Below are 17,703 nucleotides of genomic sequence, written 5' to 3' on the forward strand. Positions count from 1 at the left end.
GACCAGTATTGTTCAGTATTTTTATCCATGATCCAGATGCAGGAATTGAATGTCCCATTAGCAAGCTTGCTGACAAAATCAAACAGGGAGGTGCCATTGACTTTCTTGAGGAACAAGAGGCCTCAAAGGAGAATTTTGATGAATTGGACCGTTGGGCTATCTCAGGCATGAAATGGAAGTAGTCCAAGTGCTATTTTTTGCAGCTGGGAGGGAGTAACACCGAGTACAAGTCTAAACTGGGAGAGGAGCAGCTGAAGAGCAGAGAGGCACCTGTGAAGGTCCTCAAACATGTCCAGGGGAAGGGAATGTAGGGTGAACTTTCTGGTGAAGAACTGGACTACAAGGAGCAGTTGAGTGAGCTTGTCTCCTTCAGAGAAACAGAGGCTGGGATGCATTGCTTTCTGCAGCTTCCTCAGGAGGGAATGTGGAGAGGGAGGTGCTGGACTTGTTCTCTCTGAGATCCTGGGGCAGCACAACTGGGAAGGTCCAAAGTCGTGCCAGGGAATGATCAGACTGGATGTTAGGAAGTCCTAATGCCCAAGCAAGAGAACAAGGAGTAATGGCCTCAAACGAAACCACAAAAAGTATTACCGCGCCTGAATGGGCGCAGCTGGTGAGAGAGAGACGGTGAATCTTGTTTCTTGAATCAGAAGGCTTGATTTATTAATATAAGCTATAATACATTATAGTTATACTAGAAAGAATAAGGAGAGAGGTTTGCAGAGCAGCTAGGCTAGCTAGGAAGAGATAGAAAAGAATCCACAACAAAGCTGTGGCCAAGGACTCAGTCCCCTGGCTTGCACTGGTGATTGGCCCTTAATTATAAACATAAAACATGAACCAATCACCAATCAAAATAGGTGCCCCTGTTGCATTCCCCAGCAGCTGATAATAATTGTTTACCTTGTCTTCGGAGGCCTCTGGCCTCCCGAAGACACAGAAATCCGAAAGAAAGGATTTCTGTGGAGAAATGTCTGCGACACAAAAAGTTCCATGTCAGCATGAGGTAGCACTTCCTGACATTGAAAGTGGGAGATGACTGGAACAGCTGCCCAAGCAGGTCATGGAGTCTCCCTCTGGAGACATTTAAACCCACCTAGGTGTGTTCCAGTGTCACCTGTCCTGGATCATTTGTTGAACTCTATATCTGAAAGGCTATAAATGATACAAGTTTATTGTGGGACACAAGGGGATTGAATTCATAGTTTCTAAACCTACTGTCAGGTTCAGGTGGCACAATCTCAATGAACTGAATGAATATTGCCATTTCTTTTTCTCAGGTGTAGCTGTGAAAAACAGGACTGGCAGTGAAAGGAAGGAAGATAGGCAAACTTTTCACACAGTCTGGTGTGTATTGTCTCCAACAGATAAAAGTGGGGCAATGGTAAGGTAATGGTAATAGTAAGGAATGGAATGCTTGGTCAAGCTGGAACAAGTGGATCAAAATCCATGGAATGCTGTTTGCTGACCTAAAAGCTGGGGTGACCACAGCAGCACTGCTAGGTTCCTGCAGCAAATACACATCCTCTTTGCCAGTGGCCTTTGTGCAGCTTAGCCTTGGGGGGGCTTAGAGTGACTTGGCTGGGCCACCTCAGATGTGTCTGCTGTTCTGAACCTCATAAAGGCATTAGCATCTATGCAAACAAACCTTGTCTCAGAATGGAGGTTGATCTCCACCTTCTGTGCACGACCTTGCAGTCTTGTACCACAAAGACGCTCCTCTTTAAGGCAATGTCTTCAGTTCATTATAGGCATTTATCTGGGTCCAAGTGGAAGATACTAGGTGTGTAATTTATGGAGAACATAGTCTCAATTTTAAGGGTTTCTTTGATTTAAATTTAGGATTACAAATGGACTAGCTCTTATTTGACTTGCAACACCAAAGGTTTTCCAGCACTTGCTGATGTGATAAGGTGACTTTGTTCTTCTTTGGTTTCATTTAGGTTTGTATTACCTTTGCAAATTCCTGGGAATAATTTTCAGACCTTCCATCTGTCAAGGCACAGTGACAGAAGGAAAATGGCACCTGCATAGTCCAGCAATAATCTTCCTCACTATGTGAACTGTTTGGGTGGCTGGTGCCTTCTAGCACCCTAGAGGGGACTGATTTGCCTGTGCAGCCTCCTTGTTCTTCTGTTCTGAGGAATATAGAAATAACAGTAAAAACTAAACAGATAAAGTACAGTAGACTGTCCAGGCCTGTCAGCCAATTGGCAACGGAGCAGAATTCGTTATTTATTTATCTCTTTGGAGTAGGTTTGATTTCAGTCTTAGTATTTATCAAGACAGAACATCAGGTTCATCCCATTAGTGGAGTTTGACAAGAGATACTACTTTAAAGTCCTGTTGTGTTTCAAAGGAAAGTCAGTAAATAAAGTCTTATCCTCAGACTTCATGTAAAGCAAGGGGATAATGTTCCTTTCTGCAGAAACAGCCAGCACCAATTGCTGTCATGGGGAAGGTTGTTGTGGTAGGGACTTGTCCACCTTGGAGGTCCATCAGAAATGTTGTTTGCTGCTTGGTTTTCTTTGGAAGAGTGGTGTATGGGAGGAGAGTTTGTTGCCAGGTGATAAAAATTAATTCCATTCCAAAGTGGTCAAACTTTGAACAAGCCTGGCTGGCTGGGGAGCCCATTCTGGCTGCCTGGGCCAACATAAAACACTCCTCAGTCCAGCTTGGGTGCTATAGGGGCCAGAGCTTCTCTAGAGGCACCAAAGCAGTAGTGACAAGACCCTGGCAGCCCTTTACATGCCCTTCACCAAGGGCTGCTCCTTGCAGATGGTCAGAGGAGGTCATTAATCAGCTTTAAATAAACCTTTGCAAGCAGGCCCCAGGGAAATGACCTAAAGACGAAGGCAAGCTTATGCTTTCCTGCCTGTACTTCTCCCTGCTCAGCCTAGGCAGAGCTGTGCCTGGAGGACTAAGGAGCTGTGCTGACCATGAGCGAGCAGAGCCACGTCAACAGCCTGTTCCTCAACGAGGATGCAGCCAAGCGGCTCCACGCCGACAGCCGGGTGCAGCGGTTCCAGCAGGCTGTGCACAAGCGGGCGGCGCGGGCCAAGAAGCGGATGCACAACATCACTGCTGAGAGTGCTAAAAGCTTCTTCAGGAGAAACGCCTTCGTCCTCTTCACCATTGCTGCGGTCCTACTAGGTATGGAGCTGGTGGCAACACCAGGCACCATTTATAAATATGGGGAAATGTCTGTTTATTTACGAAGATTTTTATTTTATCACAGCGATTTGACTGAGGAGTTGAAGCTGATGAGCTGGCAGCTCAAAGTGCTGCCCACATAATGAGTACTTTTGTGCAAGAGCAAGGGACCCAACAGAGAGTGGGTATGTGGGAGGGAGTCCTTGTTGATCCTTTCTAGCGCAGTATAGAAACACTCTATGATAGAAAGAGTTTGATGGTCCAACTCAACCAATCCTTGTACAAATCATCCAGGTTTATTCAGAGGTATCTTGTGAGTGCAGCTGTAGGCACGAGGGCTTTTCAGATTTGTCCCAAAACTGTAGCCTGACAGGACCAGAAATGCTGCAAATGGCTGTGATACAATGCAAACCAAATCTGCTTAACAGATAGCAGGTTGTCCCTAGCTTTTGATCCAGGCTACATGACTCTAACTGGCTGAACTCAGCTTTAAGAGGTGGGTAGACAAACAATCTGAACTATGTAGTCACACTTATTTTAGTCTGTGAGATCATCTCTCTCATCACAGCATTTTGTATTAATGAGCTTCCTGGGAACAGACTCCAGAAGAGCAATAGAGGAAGACCAATAGGGAACAAGGAGACCTGTGGTTTCGCACAAGACTCCTCTGCATATAAATACGTCAGAGAGAGAGAGAGAGCATATAATAAAAACTGGACGATAGCCTTTTAGAAGATGACCATTTGTTCGTTTGTAAAGAAGAACAACTGAGAGTAAATGAGAAGAGAAAAAACACATTGTAGGACTGAGGGACAGACCACTGGGTCACACTGTGCCACTTCCATTCTGATCCCTTGCTGATCCACAGGAATTATCCTGGCCTTCTCCCTCCGGCCCTACCAGCTGACCTATCGCCAGATCAAGTACTTCTCCTTCCCTGGCGAGCTGCTGATGCGTATGCTCCAGATGCTGGTTCTTCCTCTCATTGTCTCTAGCTTGATTACAGGTGAGAAGTACTTTCTGCTGCTTTCAGCCAAGACAGTGGTCAGCAAAGCTGTTGTTGGGGTACCTCTTCATGACCCAGCTGGAGGTGCTTGGATTAGCTTGGCTAGTAATGACGAGCCTGAATCCACAGCCATAGGGAACATGATCCACACTGAGACCCCTGCTGGCTCAGTAGTAGTGCAGAGAAGCAGAAGAACTTGTGGTTTCTCAGAAGACTGGGGAGAACACAATGCAGTGATTCCAATGCCCAGCACTAACAAGGATTTAATCCTACATAACCTCAAATGGCTCCACGTTTGTTGCCCAAGTAAATTTCAGGTTTTCTCCAACCTAGAGAAGGTTAATTTTTGTTAGTCCAAAAGGATTGAATTTGATCACTGGCTGGAGGGCTTGTTTCACCCAGATCCTCAAGTAAGACATGACAGACAAGTTTTCCGACAGCAGTAGGGATTGCAAGGTGTTCCACCTGCTGAAACCTCCCACCATTAGGGATTGAAAGGCCCAATGTACTAGGACGGGGTAATTTCCCTTCTGAGAGCTTTAAAAGAAAATTGCTACATTCTCAAATGCAGACTAAGATCCACCAGTGCTATGCTTCTTCATGATCACAAGCCACATTCTTCCATATCAACGTTACCCTGGAACTCCAAATTCTGTTCCTTGTAGGCTGTGCTTCCTAGAGACCTTGGCTCCCTGTCCAAATCATGCACAAGCCTTGCACCCTTTGAATCTTCCTCAAGCTTTCCTTTTCTCTCTAAGATGATAGGCTTCCTCACATAGTCTTTCTGTGTGACATCCCAGGAATGGCCTCACTGGACAGCAGAGTCTCAGGGAAGATGGGGATGCGGGCTATCATCTACTACATGGTGACCACAATCATAGCTGTCTTCATTGGCATCTTCATGGTGATCATCATACACCCAGGAAAAGGATCTAAGGACAAACTTCACAGAGAAGGCAGAATTGAGCAGGTGCAGACTACAGATGCCTTCATGGACTTGGTGAGGTAGGTAAACAAGATGGTCTCATGTTGAGACTATATCAGTGAGATTACATTCCTCCATGGAGCATCCTTTTGAAGTATCACAGCTTTAAGCATACAGTCTTAGGGAAAGAGGTTAAAGGCTGAGTCTTGGCAAGCCTAGTATTTCTAGTTTAGTCTAGCTAACTGGCTTTGCCACTCTGAGACTGAGTACATGGCCTGGAATCCAGCCCTTCTCCAGAGATATTAATGTAAGAGGTCATGGTGTGCTCCACAAAACAAGAAATTAAAACCATCAGTGGGCTACCTAGGTTTCAGAAATTCACCTGGCAAAGGCTACTCCAAATATCCATCTTTAATGACAAAGGAAATCAAGGAAGCGGTTCCCAAGACATTGCCTTTTCTTCCCTTGCTGTGACCTTACTCAGTGAATTGCAAAGCTGTACCATGTCAAGTGGTTTTTGAGGTGGATAACAGAGAGCTCACATGACAGCTGTAGAGGTGAAGCTGAGAGCAAGGCAGTGTATTAATCATTGTAGTATGGTATTGTTTCAAGGTTCGGTTTGCTTTGATGATGGTTTTACAATGTACCTATATCCCAGGGCAGTATGTGTGTCATCTCTTTCCACATACCTGAATAACCTTCTGGAGTCTGAAAGCATGTAGTGGAAGTCTGACAAGTTGCAAGATCAGCATATTCCCTTCTTCTGTCAGTCAGACCAAAAGGGCTTAAGTGGACATTGTGAAAGTTGTGACCTCAGACATTGCTGCAGGACAAAGAAGTTGGCCAGGAAGCCCATGTTTTCTTCCTAGGTCAACAAGACAATAACTCTTTCTTTGTTTTATCTACTGTAGGAATATGTTCCCACCCAACCTGGTAGAAGCCTGCTTCAAACAGGTATGAAATCTCATCTTTGCACCTTGTACCCTGGACCATGGTCCTATCTACTTCTCTGAGGGATGGAATAGCACTTTATTCCCCAGGTCTGACTGCTGCAGGAGGCACTGCAAACGCTAGTCTGTATTATAGCATCCCCCATGCAAGCTTTTCAAACTGTCTGTACATGGGGGCTTCAACCTCCCTCCCATCCCACAGAGGCAGGAAGGGTTTGCATGATCTCGGGTTGCAAGCTTGGGCTGGCAGTGATATGGAATAGATTCTCCAAGAATCTATCTCTTCTGCAGTGCTAGTGCCCTTAGAAGTGGCACAAAAGGTTATCAGAGAAGCCAGAATATCTCAGTCCTAGCGACATGAGATGCTCTAATGGTCTCTTCTGACCTTCTGCTCTATGAACTTTCTGACCTTTCTGGTGAAAGCACTAAACTGGGGACCTTGAGAACAGGCAAAGCATATAAGAGCCCAGCATGTGTCCTGATCATCTGAACTGGAGCCTGTGAGTGCATTTGATAATCTGTGTCTTTTCAGTACAAGACTCAATACAGCACCAGAGTCTTCACCAGAACCATCCTCCACAGCAGCAATGCCACAGCAGGTGTGGTAACCACTCAGATCCCTGTGCCTGAGAATTTCACCAGCATCATGGAGAATGTCACTCATGCCCTGGGAACCATCTCCGAGGTGCTGACCTTTGAAGAAGTCATTCCCATCCCAGGCTCAGCCAATGGGGTGAACGCGCTGGGGCTGGTAGTTTTCTCCATGTGCTTCGGTTTGATGATCGGCAGCATGAAGCAGAAGGGACGGGCCCTGCGGGAGTTCTTTAACTGCCTCAACGAAGCCATCATGAGGCTGGTGGCCATTATCATCTGGTGAGGAGCACGGCCGGTTGGAGCAGGAGGTCTGCAGGTGCAGTTTCTATTGACATGATGAGAAGTGGGGTAGCTTTAAGGATTTCATGCACAAGACAGGAAAAGCAGATGGGCACAGCTCTACTTTGGCTCCATCAGGCTGGAGGGAAAAGTCTGGATGGGATATTTGTTCACATTTCATTTCCTGGTTTGTTTTTTTTTTGTTTATACCTTAGAAAGATCAGGTATACCAGGACTTGCTTTTCTTGAGGCCTCTGGAAACATCCTTGGAAGACCAGAGATCTGGAGTGGAAGATCTCTTAGCCTTACCAAGAGGAGTAGGAGAAGCTTCTGCTTCTCACCAGAAGCTTTCCTTCCAGCTGTGTTCCAGGAGTTTGACTTAGCTATGAATCACAGTAACCCTTTGCCCCTTTCCTGCTTTCAGGGTAGCAGCTGTATGCAGTAATGCAATAGCTCTGAGAGCTGAGCTGGGTTGAGAGGATCAGCTCAAAGTTACTTCCTTTCAGATCCTTCCCAGATCATGACTCCTCTGGAGCTCAGCTGCTCATTGCTTTCTGTGTAAGGCTGCCTATGACACATGGTGCAGACAAACAAGGCATTGCTGAGACAAGACTCTAGAAGACAGCATTTTACCAAGTATTGTTATTTTAAGCTTTTTACCCAGTTGGGGCTCAAACTTTTGTCAGGTACTGCAAAATTGGACAGATGCAGCTTTGGCAGAATACGTGCAAATGTCTGACAGGGAAGAAAACTGTCAGCCTGACACCTTCTCCATTTTAGATCACTCCAGCTTCCTTTCCTTGGAAGTCTTCTAAGTCTTATAAGTCACAGTCTTGTATCTCAAAGCAAAGTCCTGAGCACAGCAGGACAGGCCTTACAGAAAAAGGCATAAAGGGGAAGAATATCCCAGAGCTCATAGGAGATGTTGGGAAGCCCCACACCCCCGGGACCCTTTACTCCATGTCTGAACCAGAATTTGGGGCTTTGCTTTCCTAAGAACAGGTAAGACTTGCCTGGGGGCACAGAAGCGAGAGCATGAGCACAGTGGAACAAATAGACATGCATACTACTCCAGAGACTTTCGACACCCCTCCTTAAACCTCCCTTTAGATGAAGGAAGGCAGGGTGTTTATGTATAGAATACTGATTACACCTGGGACACTGCCTGTGCATGCCTTCCACTAGCCACACTCTGCAGACCATCTCCCAGGACCTTGTTTTTCCTGGGGAGATCTGATCACTGGCTGCAGCCAAGATGTGTTCTAACAGGAACATCAGAGGAAATGAAATATTTATTAAATCCTTTCCTGAAACTTTTCCAAACCTCCCGGGCTAAGCTGCAGTTTGGCATGTGGAACTCTGAGCCTTGTGCATGAAATGCATGTGAGCTCTTGAGCTGCAGAGTCCCAGCCCTGAGAGATGTGGCCATGAAGCTGGAATTTTCCTTGGTCTGATTATTATATTAGTGCCCATGATTCTCTCCATATCTGACTTATGTATTTTCTGTGGAATCTCAGTGCTGCTTGTCAGCTGCGTTGTTATGGACGGGGGGAAAAAGACACGAGGAATGGAAAAGATAGCAGGATACCTCAAAATGGGGTTTTATATGAGCCATGGCTGTTTTTACAGGTGTTGGTGTGTCCAGTCCTTGTTACACCAGATCTGGAATCCCTACATGTTCATATTCCCTAAATGTGAGCATCTGAAGATAGCAAGGCTGATATCCCAGAGCCTATAGGATACTCTTGCTTTTACTCCCTGATTCCCTGTTTCTCCTGTACTTTCCTGTGCCTCTCAGGAAAAAAAAAAATACCGTCAGCTCAAGCTCTGTTAGGAGAGGAAGGGACTCTGAAGGTTTCTCTACATAATCTTCCTTATCAATTCTAGAAAGAGTGTTGTAGAAATGTAGAAAACCCAAAAGGAGGAGGAAACCACCACTGCCCATGCTGTGTGCCAAACAGAGTGCTGAGGTCTCCAGGCATGCACCAAGAGCTGATTTTTGACCATGGGATAAACAAGTCCCAGCTCTCTCCAGGTTTCTAGATAAGAAACCAGCAGTGTAATCCAGTGATTAGGCTCAGTGAGCACTTATGGTATGCTGGCTTATTGGGGATTTATCCAGAGAGCATGTGTTAAATCTGGTGTGAAAGTGTGGGAGCCAGTCCTGACCATCGACCTTGTGTTTCTGTCACAGGTATGCTCCAGTTGGGATCATGTTTTTAATTGCGGGCAAAATCCTGGAGATGGATGACCTAGCAGTGATGGGAGGCCAGCTGGGGATGTACACACTCACTGTCATCGTTGGACTCCTCATTCATGCCCTTTGCATCCTGCCTCTGCTCTACTTCATTGTCACTCACCGAAACCCCTGGGTGTTCATTGCAGGGCTCCTGCAGGCTCTCATCACAGCCCTGGGCACCTCCTCCAGGTATGATGGCTATCTAGGAGTGGGGTCTGGGCTGATACTATGTAGATACTACATCTCAGCATTCCATTGCTCTCAATGCAGCACTGTGGTCTCCCAATTTCTAGCACTTGCAGCTTTTTGCTGTGAACCAACCAAACTCATTTGGGAATGGGAAGGTTCCCACTTGCCCTGCTCAGGAGCCCTACTCATATGACCAGCTCTGACCATCAGTGAATGGCCATATTCCTCCTGACCAGGAGGGTGAATTTACTTACCACTGAAATACTGAGTTCAGGACAAATATCCTGCCGAATCACAGTACTATTCCACATGCACATACCTCTCACACACATGTACTTGCAGATATTTTCATGCCTGTCTCTCTCAGGCACACAGACTGTATGCAGCTGTCATTAACTTCATAGAGACCTGGGCAAAGGCATCAACACCACTATGTTCAGTGACTCACACTGCCATGTTGCACAGCCAATAAGGTAACTTATTTCACTAAGTGCTATGTTTCTTGTTATATTGGTGTCCTGGCAAGCACATAGCAGGCTCTTCCACATACATTCTCATACTAAAACACAGAGCATTTTTCCTGTTCATGTTCTCTTTCAGAAATAGTTCTTTGCTTTCTCTGCAAGATATATTCTCAAACATGTATCATTCTTGTCTTATGGACTGAGAGGGATGAGAAAGGGCTCAAGTATTTTTAACAGCAGAAAAAGGAGTTCTGGTCTTGACACTCTGCCCTATGTACCCTGAATCCTCCTTTTTTGGTGTTATACCAGCATCATCAGCCTCAGGGTTATACAGCCCCTGTCCCAACACCCTGAGAAAAGCCATGTCAAAATGTGTAACTGCAGCATGCATCGTATCTGAGGAAGCCTTGCTTAGACTGTTCTTTCTTCTAGCAGCTTCAGGCCTCTGGCTCACATGGCAGGGTGAAAAAGCAGGCAGGTAAAGTCATAAACCAGGCAGAGGCTCAATCCTTCTTCCAAAGTTGGCATACATGCAATTCATGTGGTTTTGTAAATTCCTTTCAGCTCAGCGACTCTGCCCATAACCTTCAGGTGCCTGGAAGAAAACAATGGTGTGGACAGGCGCATCACAAGGTTTGTGCTGCCTGTGGGAGCCACAATTAACATGGACGGCACTGCTCTGTACGAGGCCCTTGCAGCCATCTTCATTGCACAAGTCAACAACTATGAACTTGACTTTGGGCAAATCATCACAATAAGGTGACTTTTGAAAGAGTTTTGGGACTACAGAAAGGGTTTCAGTTTTGTTGGCTTATCTGAGGTGTGATCACATTCTTCTTTTGCTCAGAAGAGACAATAAGAAAAAAAAAAGTATGGGAAAGAAGGGTTGTACTACAGATCCAGGTGTCAAAGCACATGTGGACACCATGTCTTTAAGGATCTACTTGAGCCCTTCTCACATGTCCAGGTTTTAGGAAAAGCTGTGGTGTGCAGACTTTTATGAGGGTGTGTCTGGCAGGGGCAGCCTGGCATTATGTTGATGTCCCATGTGTGACTATGCTTCTTGGTGACCAGAGCAGAAAGGCTGCCAAGACAATGATGAGTTTGAGCTAATTCCTGACATTTCTGCAAAGGCAACCAGCTCTTTTCTTCCCTTTGCTGATAGCTCTGCTTTCCCATTCTCTCCAGCATCACTGCCACAGCAGCCAGCATCGGAGCCGCAGGTATTCCCCAGGCAGGACTGGTGACAATGGTTATAGTGCTGACATCAGTGGGGTTGCCTACTGAAGACATTACACTGATCATCGCTGTGGACTGGTTTCTGTAAGTTCCTTGCCCAGCAGGCATGCACATCTGTGCATTCCTGCCAGTGATTACAGACATCATCTGTATTCCCGATGTCTCTGCTAAAAACACGCTCACTAACTCGAACCATTAAAGGTTAAAACACACCTGTGTCCCTGAGACCTTTGCACAGTAGCCCTCTCTGCCCATGCTGGAGTCTTTGCCATATGCTTCAGTGACTCAAGGCATCAGAGGTCACTTGCTGATCAGCCTGGTGACCAAATAGAATGTCCTCCATTTGTTTTATTTAAAATGTATCCAGAAATTATTTGCAGAGTCATAGGGAAAAGCTGTGCCAATAATAAGCAAATCCACACTACAGAATGATAGTTCTGGGTTACCAAACATTGAGAGAGGGATGAGACTGGGCTGTACAAAGCTGAAGAGTGTTTACATGGGTGCAGCTGGTCAGCCACGTTGCTTCATTTGTTTTCTTTCCCTTTTAAATAAAATCACTTGGGACAAGTGATTTTGTAGGAGTGCTCTTAGGAACCATATTGAAGAATGCATTTGTGCACAGTCCCACCTCTCTGTCTTCTCAAATACCAAAATCCTGACAGATGGATAGTGTCAGTGTTCTCCTTTTTCTTCTGTATCTTGTATTGTTGGTTTGTAGCCAAAGCAGGCAAACTCTGCTCCCAGCCATGGCTGACCAGTTGGAAACAGTTTTGCGGAACACCTTCACTTCTCCTGTGGATTGTGCATAAGAACAGACTTGGCTGGGAAGAGCCCTGCCTCCTAATAAGCCAGGTTACTTCTTGTGCTTACTCAGAGTAGATTATTTCAATCAGTCTCCACTGTTACTACTGAAGGATCTGATGGGACGCTGAACTGGTGACAGCTTCAGCAGCTCTGACATACTGTTGTGGTTGTGGAGAATATCTCATTGCAAAGGGTCTTTTAGATGTGCTGTTTTGCACAAAGAATCTGGTGCCTTGTCTTACCCCATGCTGTCCATGCTGAGGGAATCTGTGTCCACAGCAGTGCTGTCATAGGATTGCACCAGAATTTCAGCACTTTTTGTAAAACAAAATGCAACTTAAGTTAAACAGATGTGTTGAGGCCTTCTGAGTCTGCAGCAAGGCTTTTGGAAAGGACAGAGTCCATGTACAAACACAGCAACCTTCATCTTAATTTGTGTCGAATCCAAAACTGTCCAGTAATAAGTTGGGAATGCAATAAAATGGAAATGAATGTGAGGCTTGAGCTCAGGGATGTCAATCAAAGAAGGCTCTCTAGGAGTAATTTTCCTATCAGTGTTGAAGTATCCATTATTAGAATGACTTAGAAAAATTTTCACTGAAGATGTTTCTTGAAATAATCTTCATCCCCTTAGCTGCTACTATGAACTCTATTTTGTTTTTCACTCTGATTTTTCAGGGACCGCCTTAGAACGACTACAAATGTCCTGGGGGATTCTCTGGGGGCTGGCATTGTGGAGCATCTCTCCCGGCATGAGCTGGATGCGCAAGACTGCGAACTTGGTAATTCTGGGATACAGGAGAAAGAACAGCTCTCCCACCTGGTTTGCCCACAGAATGACACCCACAGGCACTCCAGGAGGGAGACAGCACTGTGAAATCGGGCAGCAGAGTGCAGATTAATGCTGTAAAAAGCATTAATGAAACAGAAATCCAGAGTGGAGGACAGAGAAAGATCCATTGTGCAAGACGCTCGCTTTTCTATCGCCTCTGCCACATGCAGTCTTCCTTAATCATGTTGCTCTCTTATTTCTGACTGGCATTAAAAAGGAGAAAATTAAAGTGCAAAGAAAGCCTGATTTAGTCATTCTTATGAGGCCCAATAGTTAGACCTGAGTATGGAAGACCTAGTGAAGGAGCTGGACTAGGAGCTGCTTTATTTCTGAACTAGGTAGCCAGGTGAGTTGGGAACACCACCATCTGTGGACTGGCACCAAAATGTTGCTGTAATTCTGTCCTGCAAGATACAGCTGCAAAGTCTTCAACTGGTTAGTACCTTCACCCAAATAAGCTTTTAGCATTTACCTCCTTGCTCACAGTCCTGGTGTTTGCACAGATTATGCACTTGAGGCTTCCTGAGAACTCCACTGGCAACCTGTTTAGTTGCAGATACTAGAGTCACCCACTTCCTAAAGGAATGTGGGATCATACAGCTGGAATGGCTGGCTAGTAGCACCAATAGGGATCAATAGGCTTCTCATTAGTGGAAGATCCTAAAGGATTGTGAAAGAAGCAAACAGTTACAAAATTTATTATATCCATTATTCAGTCTTGAAACAGCTCTCTCCTCTACCAAGTTCTGCCAAAACCCAGTTAACTTAAATTCTCTTTAGCAAGCTCTTCTCATCCTACTGAAACTAGGAGGAGAAACACAAAGTTTAAGAACAATTTGCCCATCTGAGCAGCTGGGTGATACATCCATGCCAGGAATGACTCCCTTCTATGCAAAACTTGCTCAGAAAACAGTTTCACTCCTTATCACAGGATTCCTAAGGAAATGATTCCTGTGGTCATCTCTGCCTATTTTCAGAAGTGACTTCTCCTCGGTCACATTGCTTTGGAATGTGCTTTCAAACACCTCTATCTTTCTACAGATCCTTATCTTTTATAGGCAGAGACAAATCACTTAGCACTTGCACAGGTTTGCCAGATCCCAGACTTAAAAATTCAGGATATATTTTTCGATTCCTACCAAATGGAATTCAGCTTCTGTTTAACACACTTGGACATAAGCCCAAATTACATCCATAACATCTCAGAGTCTAAAGATATAAGTAGGGACCTGCTTCATCCATGCTCTCTCCCCCTTCCCTGCCATGGCCAGGAATACAGCTGGTATCTCTCACACCAGTGAAGAGGACCACTAGGACTTGTTCCATAACATCCAGGTCCATGAACATCCAGAAAAATGAATGTCTGTAACTTAACCAGGAAGATGTTAAGGATCCACAGTGTTGGGGCTGCTGCATTATAGCTGTCCTGCTTTTAACAATGGCTAAGAGCAGGAATAGCAGTGAGCAGCCTCCTGACCCATCGAGGTACTATTTAAACTTGAGATCTGCTCATTATTCCCAACCCACTATGTCACTTACACCCCTCTACCTTGGCTTTACACATTGATGTTTTACATACCTAGCCATAACCATACACTCAGAGGTGCACATTGTGGAAGGAAGACCTCAGAGGCATTGCCCGAGTCAAGTTTGCCAATCACAACTGCACACCTGCCCATGCTGCCATCACCAGCCCTAACAAAGCTTCCTCAAACACGTTTCTTGAGATGTTCAATGCCAGATCATGAGGCTCTTTTTAGTTGTTCAGAAACTGCAGGGTTATATACTGGTGCTGCTACATTCCACATCCTGCAGGCAGAGTATTCTATTTTTATGGACTGGGCGATTATTAGGAGATAAATGCACAAATGCATCTCTTTCATGTAAGACTGGTAGCAGAACAGGGTAACTAGAAGTGTGTTGTAGCTCTGTTTAGCAGTGGCTAGCTCCACACTGTAAAGCAGCAAGTTGTTTGCTGACTGTGGAAGGCAGGTAGCTTATTTTGACATCTACTCTAGCAGGAGGCAACTGAGCTGGATAACAAATGATTATCCTTCTCTTTGTAGCACTTTTTAAAATCTTGTTTGAATACTTTTATAATGTCTGCTCTTCTCCTTTCTAGACTAAACAGATCCTGTATGTATCACAGGTAATAATCATTCATGTTCCTCTCCTCTGGACATTCTCCTTGCTGTTCCACATCTTTCTTGAAGTGGAATGACTAAAATTTGACACAACAATCCAACTAAAGATTTATTATTACTGAGCACTGAGGAAAGAATATTTCCTGTACATTAAGATTTAGACCTTGGACTCATGTTACCATGGTTGTTAGCAGGCTATGCATCGGCTGATCAGGATAACTGCCCCTGATGCATACATACAGCAAACTCAAGTCTGTTCATCTTATCCTAACTCTTAGCAAGGTTAGACTCTTACTTTGATGAGATGGCTCTATCTGAGGACTGGATCTTAATCAAAGAGTTTTCAGACACACTGCATCAGCTTGTATCTATAGTGAGCTAAGACAGCACTAGCTTATCAATAACACTGCTCAGCTGACGAGTCTAAACCTTCATAAAGAACAGACCTGCTTATAAAACCCAATGAAGTGCTTTATTTTTTAACAATAGCATGATAGCATTGACCCTAGTCCACTGGTAATATATGAAAATTCCCACATCATATTAAACAGGACTGCTGCCTATCAAGCAATTTCCCAGCTTGTGTTTGTGCAGTTGATTATTACTACTAAAGTATAGTAATTTCAAGTTGTCCATATTGAACTGCTTATTGGTTTTCTTTTTTTTTTTTTTCAGACTACTTGTCCAACTTTTCAAGAAAACATTGAATTCTAATCTTGAAGTGACTTCCTGTATAAAAAGGGCAAACTGAAGGATGAATCAGAAGATTGTTGGATTGGATTCTAGCTCAAATGGGATTGAATTCTGGGAAGTCCTATGGCTTGGGTTACACAGACTAGATGGTCATAAGGGTCCCTTCTGGCTTTATAATATATGCACGTGCTTTCTGGCTTAGAGATATCACAAAGGGTTTTTCCAACCCAATCATTTGTAAAAGCTACCTGAAACAATTCTAATGATACTTTAATAAAACTCAGCAGGAGTCTAACCTGTTTTCAGTTCCTGTTAGCAGACATGTACACATATCACAAAAGGGACTCTCCATACCACATTGCATCCACATGTTCACAGATGTTCCCACAAAGCAGTATGCACCAAGCCTTGTCATTTGTGATTTCCTGCTTTCCACACAAGATTAGCAGAGCAAAAACAAGTAGATGCCTCATTTTCCAACAATGCAAACCAGTATTCCTTTGGGAATTTCAGAATTCAGTTTATAGCTCTTAGCTCTAGTGTTTACCCATGCTGTAACCAGATTATGATTGGAATTATGTGTTCACAGTACCTGAACATCAAAATATTGTCAGAAATTTGCATATACTTACATATATATTAATAAATATATATGAAAGAGGTCTGCGTGTGCAAGCATATGTATACATAGAATCCAATTTTTTGTTACTTATCCAAGAAGGAAAGCCAATATTAGAGTCTCACTATGTGTAAAGCTGCGTATTTCATTTTGGTGCACACCTGGATTTACTCATTTAACCCCAAACTTAAAAAAAAACCCTGAGGCTGTTCTACTTCATTCCAAAAACAAGTCTTTCAAAGCCAGATTTCCCAGAAAGGAGCTCAATGCATGCCAATTTAGACTTGTACCTTCTGGTGATGAAACGAGAACTTCTCAATGTATAGAAAAAACTCTCCACTGTGTCCTTGTCTGTACAAATCCAAAGACCCCCATTTGCACTGCATCAGTCTTGGCAAAGGCCGAGCTTTCAGAGCTCAGTCAAGAATACTAAAGTATTTGTACTTCTTCCAAATCCAGTGCTGACCTTGTACTAACTCAGCCTTCAAAACTGGATAATTGAGAAGTTTTTTATAATTTTATCCACTGTCTTTTAAAATTTCCAGATATTTGTGAGCTTATACACTCTTTACTACAGTCCTGCTGCTTCTACTTGCAGAAACTTTCTAAGTTTCTCCTATTTGCAAACAGATCTCTTCCTAATGGTTACAGATGGGATGAAACAGAGAGCTATCTCAATGCTAAAATTCACAAGTAGCTCTTGGATAAGGACATACCTCTTCAATACTAATTTGAAGAGAGAAAATCCAGGAAGAATATGGATTTTCAGTTAGGCCACATGTCACTTTATGTATGTTGCACATTGCTCCAGGAGTAAGAAGAACTGCCCACAAAAACTGACCTGAAATTGTATGTATTTCTGCTCTGCCCAAAGAAGAACTGGAAATCAGTACTGTACAGTGCGTTCATGGCATTCGTGCAATTTGACTCTGTTAATTCCTGAGAGCTTTTTCTTCATGCTGTTATTTTCAGTCTTAATACAGCTAGTTTCCATATTTGAAAAATAAAGGGAATTTTTTCCACAATACTTTTCCTTTTTTTTGCCCTATTTTTTCCTCAGTACTGTGACCTTCCAAAGTCAGAGACATGACTTTTCGCATGATGTATTATACTTTCTTATCTCCATGTGCCTACCTCATGGGTCAAATACCAATCTCAGATTTTGACAAGGACTTTCCCTAAAGCTTCTTCTTTGATGCCATCTTTAGCATATGTCCATAAACTGACAAAGCTGCATGAGGTTTGCTTCATCTGCACCAAACAGCACATAGACACATACTTCCATCTCAGAGGCTTAAACAATAATGGTTTTACATTACTTGCTAAAATGTTGCATTAATGGCATAGCATCTGCAGAAAGTGAAAGCTGTTTGTTCTGCTCTTGATATCCCTTGTTCTTGTTTTCTGTTCCCTAAGGGACAGGAATCAAGCTGAATAACAGGGATGCTGGGGAAAGGGCATCCTCAGTCCCACAGCACCCAAGAAAGGCAACAGCACAGACTCAGAAGTCAGACCATAAGACAACAGCAAGTTATGAGCAGGTCTGAGGTGCAGGTCCCAAGGGAGGTTG

General features: G+C 44.1%; 1 protein-coding gene across 10 annotated transcripts in view; it reads left to right on the forward strand.

Moving 5' to 3' along the window:
* LOC132084660 (excitatory amino acid transporter 4-like) overlaps positions 1 to 17,160 on the forward strand; it is a 39,263-nt gene extending 22,103 nt beyond the window's left edge. For 5 of the 10 annotated variants that reach the window (XM_059489882.1, XM_059489879.1, XM_059489880.1 and 2 more), the window contains 9 exons: positions 2,896 to 3,153; positions 4,022 to 4,159; positions 4,960 to 5,164; positions 5,996 to 6,038; positions 6,567 to 6,907; positions 9,102 to 9,335; positions 10,364 to 10,558; positions 10,988 to 11,122; positions 12,524 to 12,879. In XM_059489882.1, coding sequence (XP_059345865.1) covers positions 2,940 to 3,153; positions 4,022 to 4,159; positions 4,960 to 5,164; positions 5,996 to 6,038; positions 6,567 to 6,907; positions 9,102 to 9,335; positions 10,364 to 10,558; positions 10,988 to 11,122; positions 12,524 to 12,722 — 1,704 coding nt within the window. In that variant the 5' untranslated portion in view covers positions 2,896 to 2,939 and the 3' untranslated portion in view covers positions 12,723 to 12,879. Of the gene's footprint in view, positions 1 to 2,895; positions 3,154 to 4,021; positions 4,160 to 4,959; positions 5,165 to 5,995; positions 6,039 to 6,566; positions 6,908 to 9,101; positions 9,336 to 10,363; positions 10,559 to 10,987; positions 11,123 to 12,523; positions 12,880 to 14,799; positions 14,827 to 15,496 lie in introns of those variants that run through there. The other 5 variants (XM_059489884.1, XM_059489883.1, XM_059489888.1 and 2 more) reach the window with 5 other exon arrangements.
* Positions 17,161 to 17,703: the final 543 nt, after the last annotated feature.

The sequence above is a fragment of the Ammospiza nelsoni genome, chromosome 27 (genome assembly GCF_027579445.1).
Source record: "Ammospiza nelsoni isolate bAmmNel1 chromosome 27, bAmmNel1.pri, whole genome shotgun sequence".
Taxonomy (NCBI): domain Eukaryota; kingdom Metazoa; phylum Chordata; class Aves; order Passeriformes; family Passerellidae; genus Ammospiza; species Ammospiza nelsoni.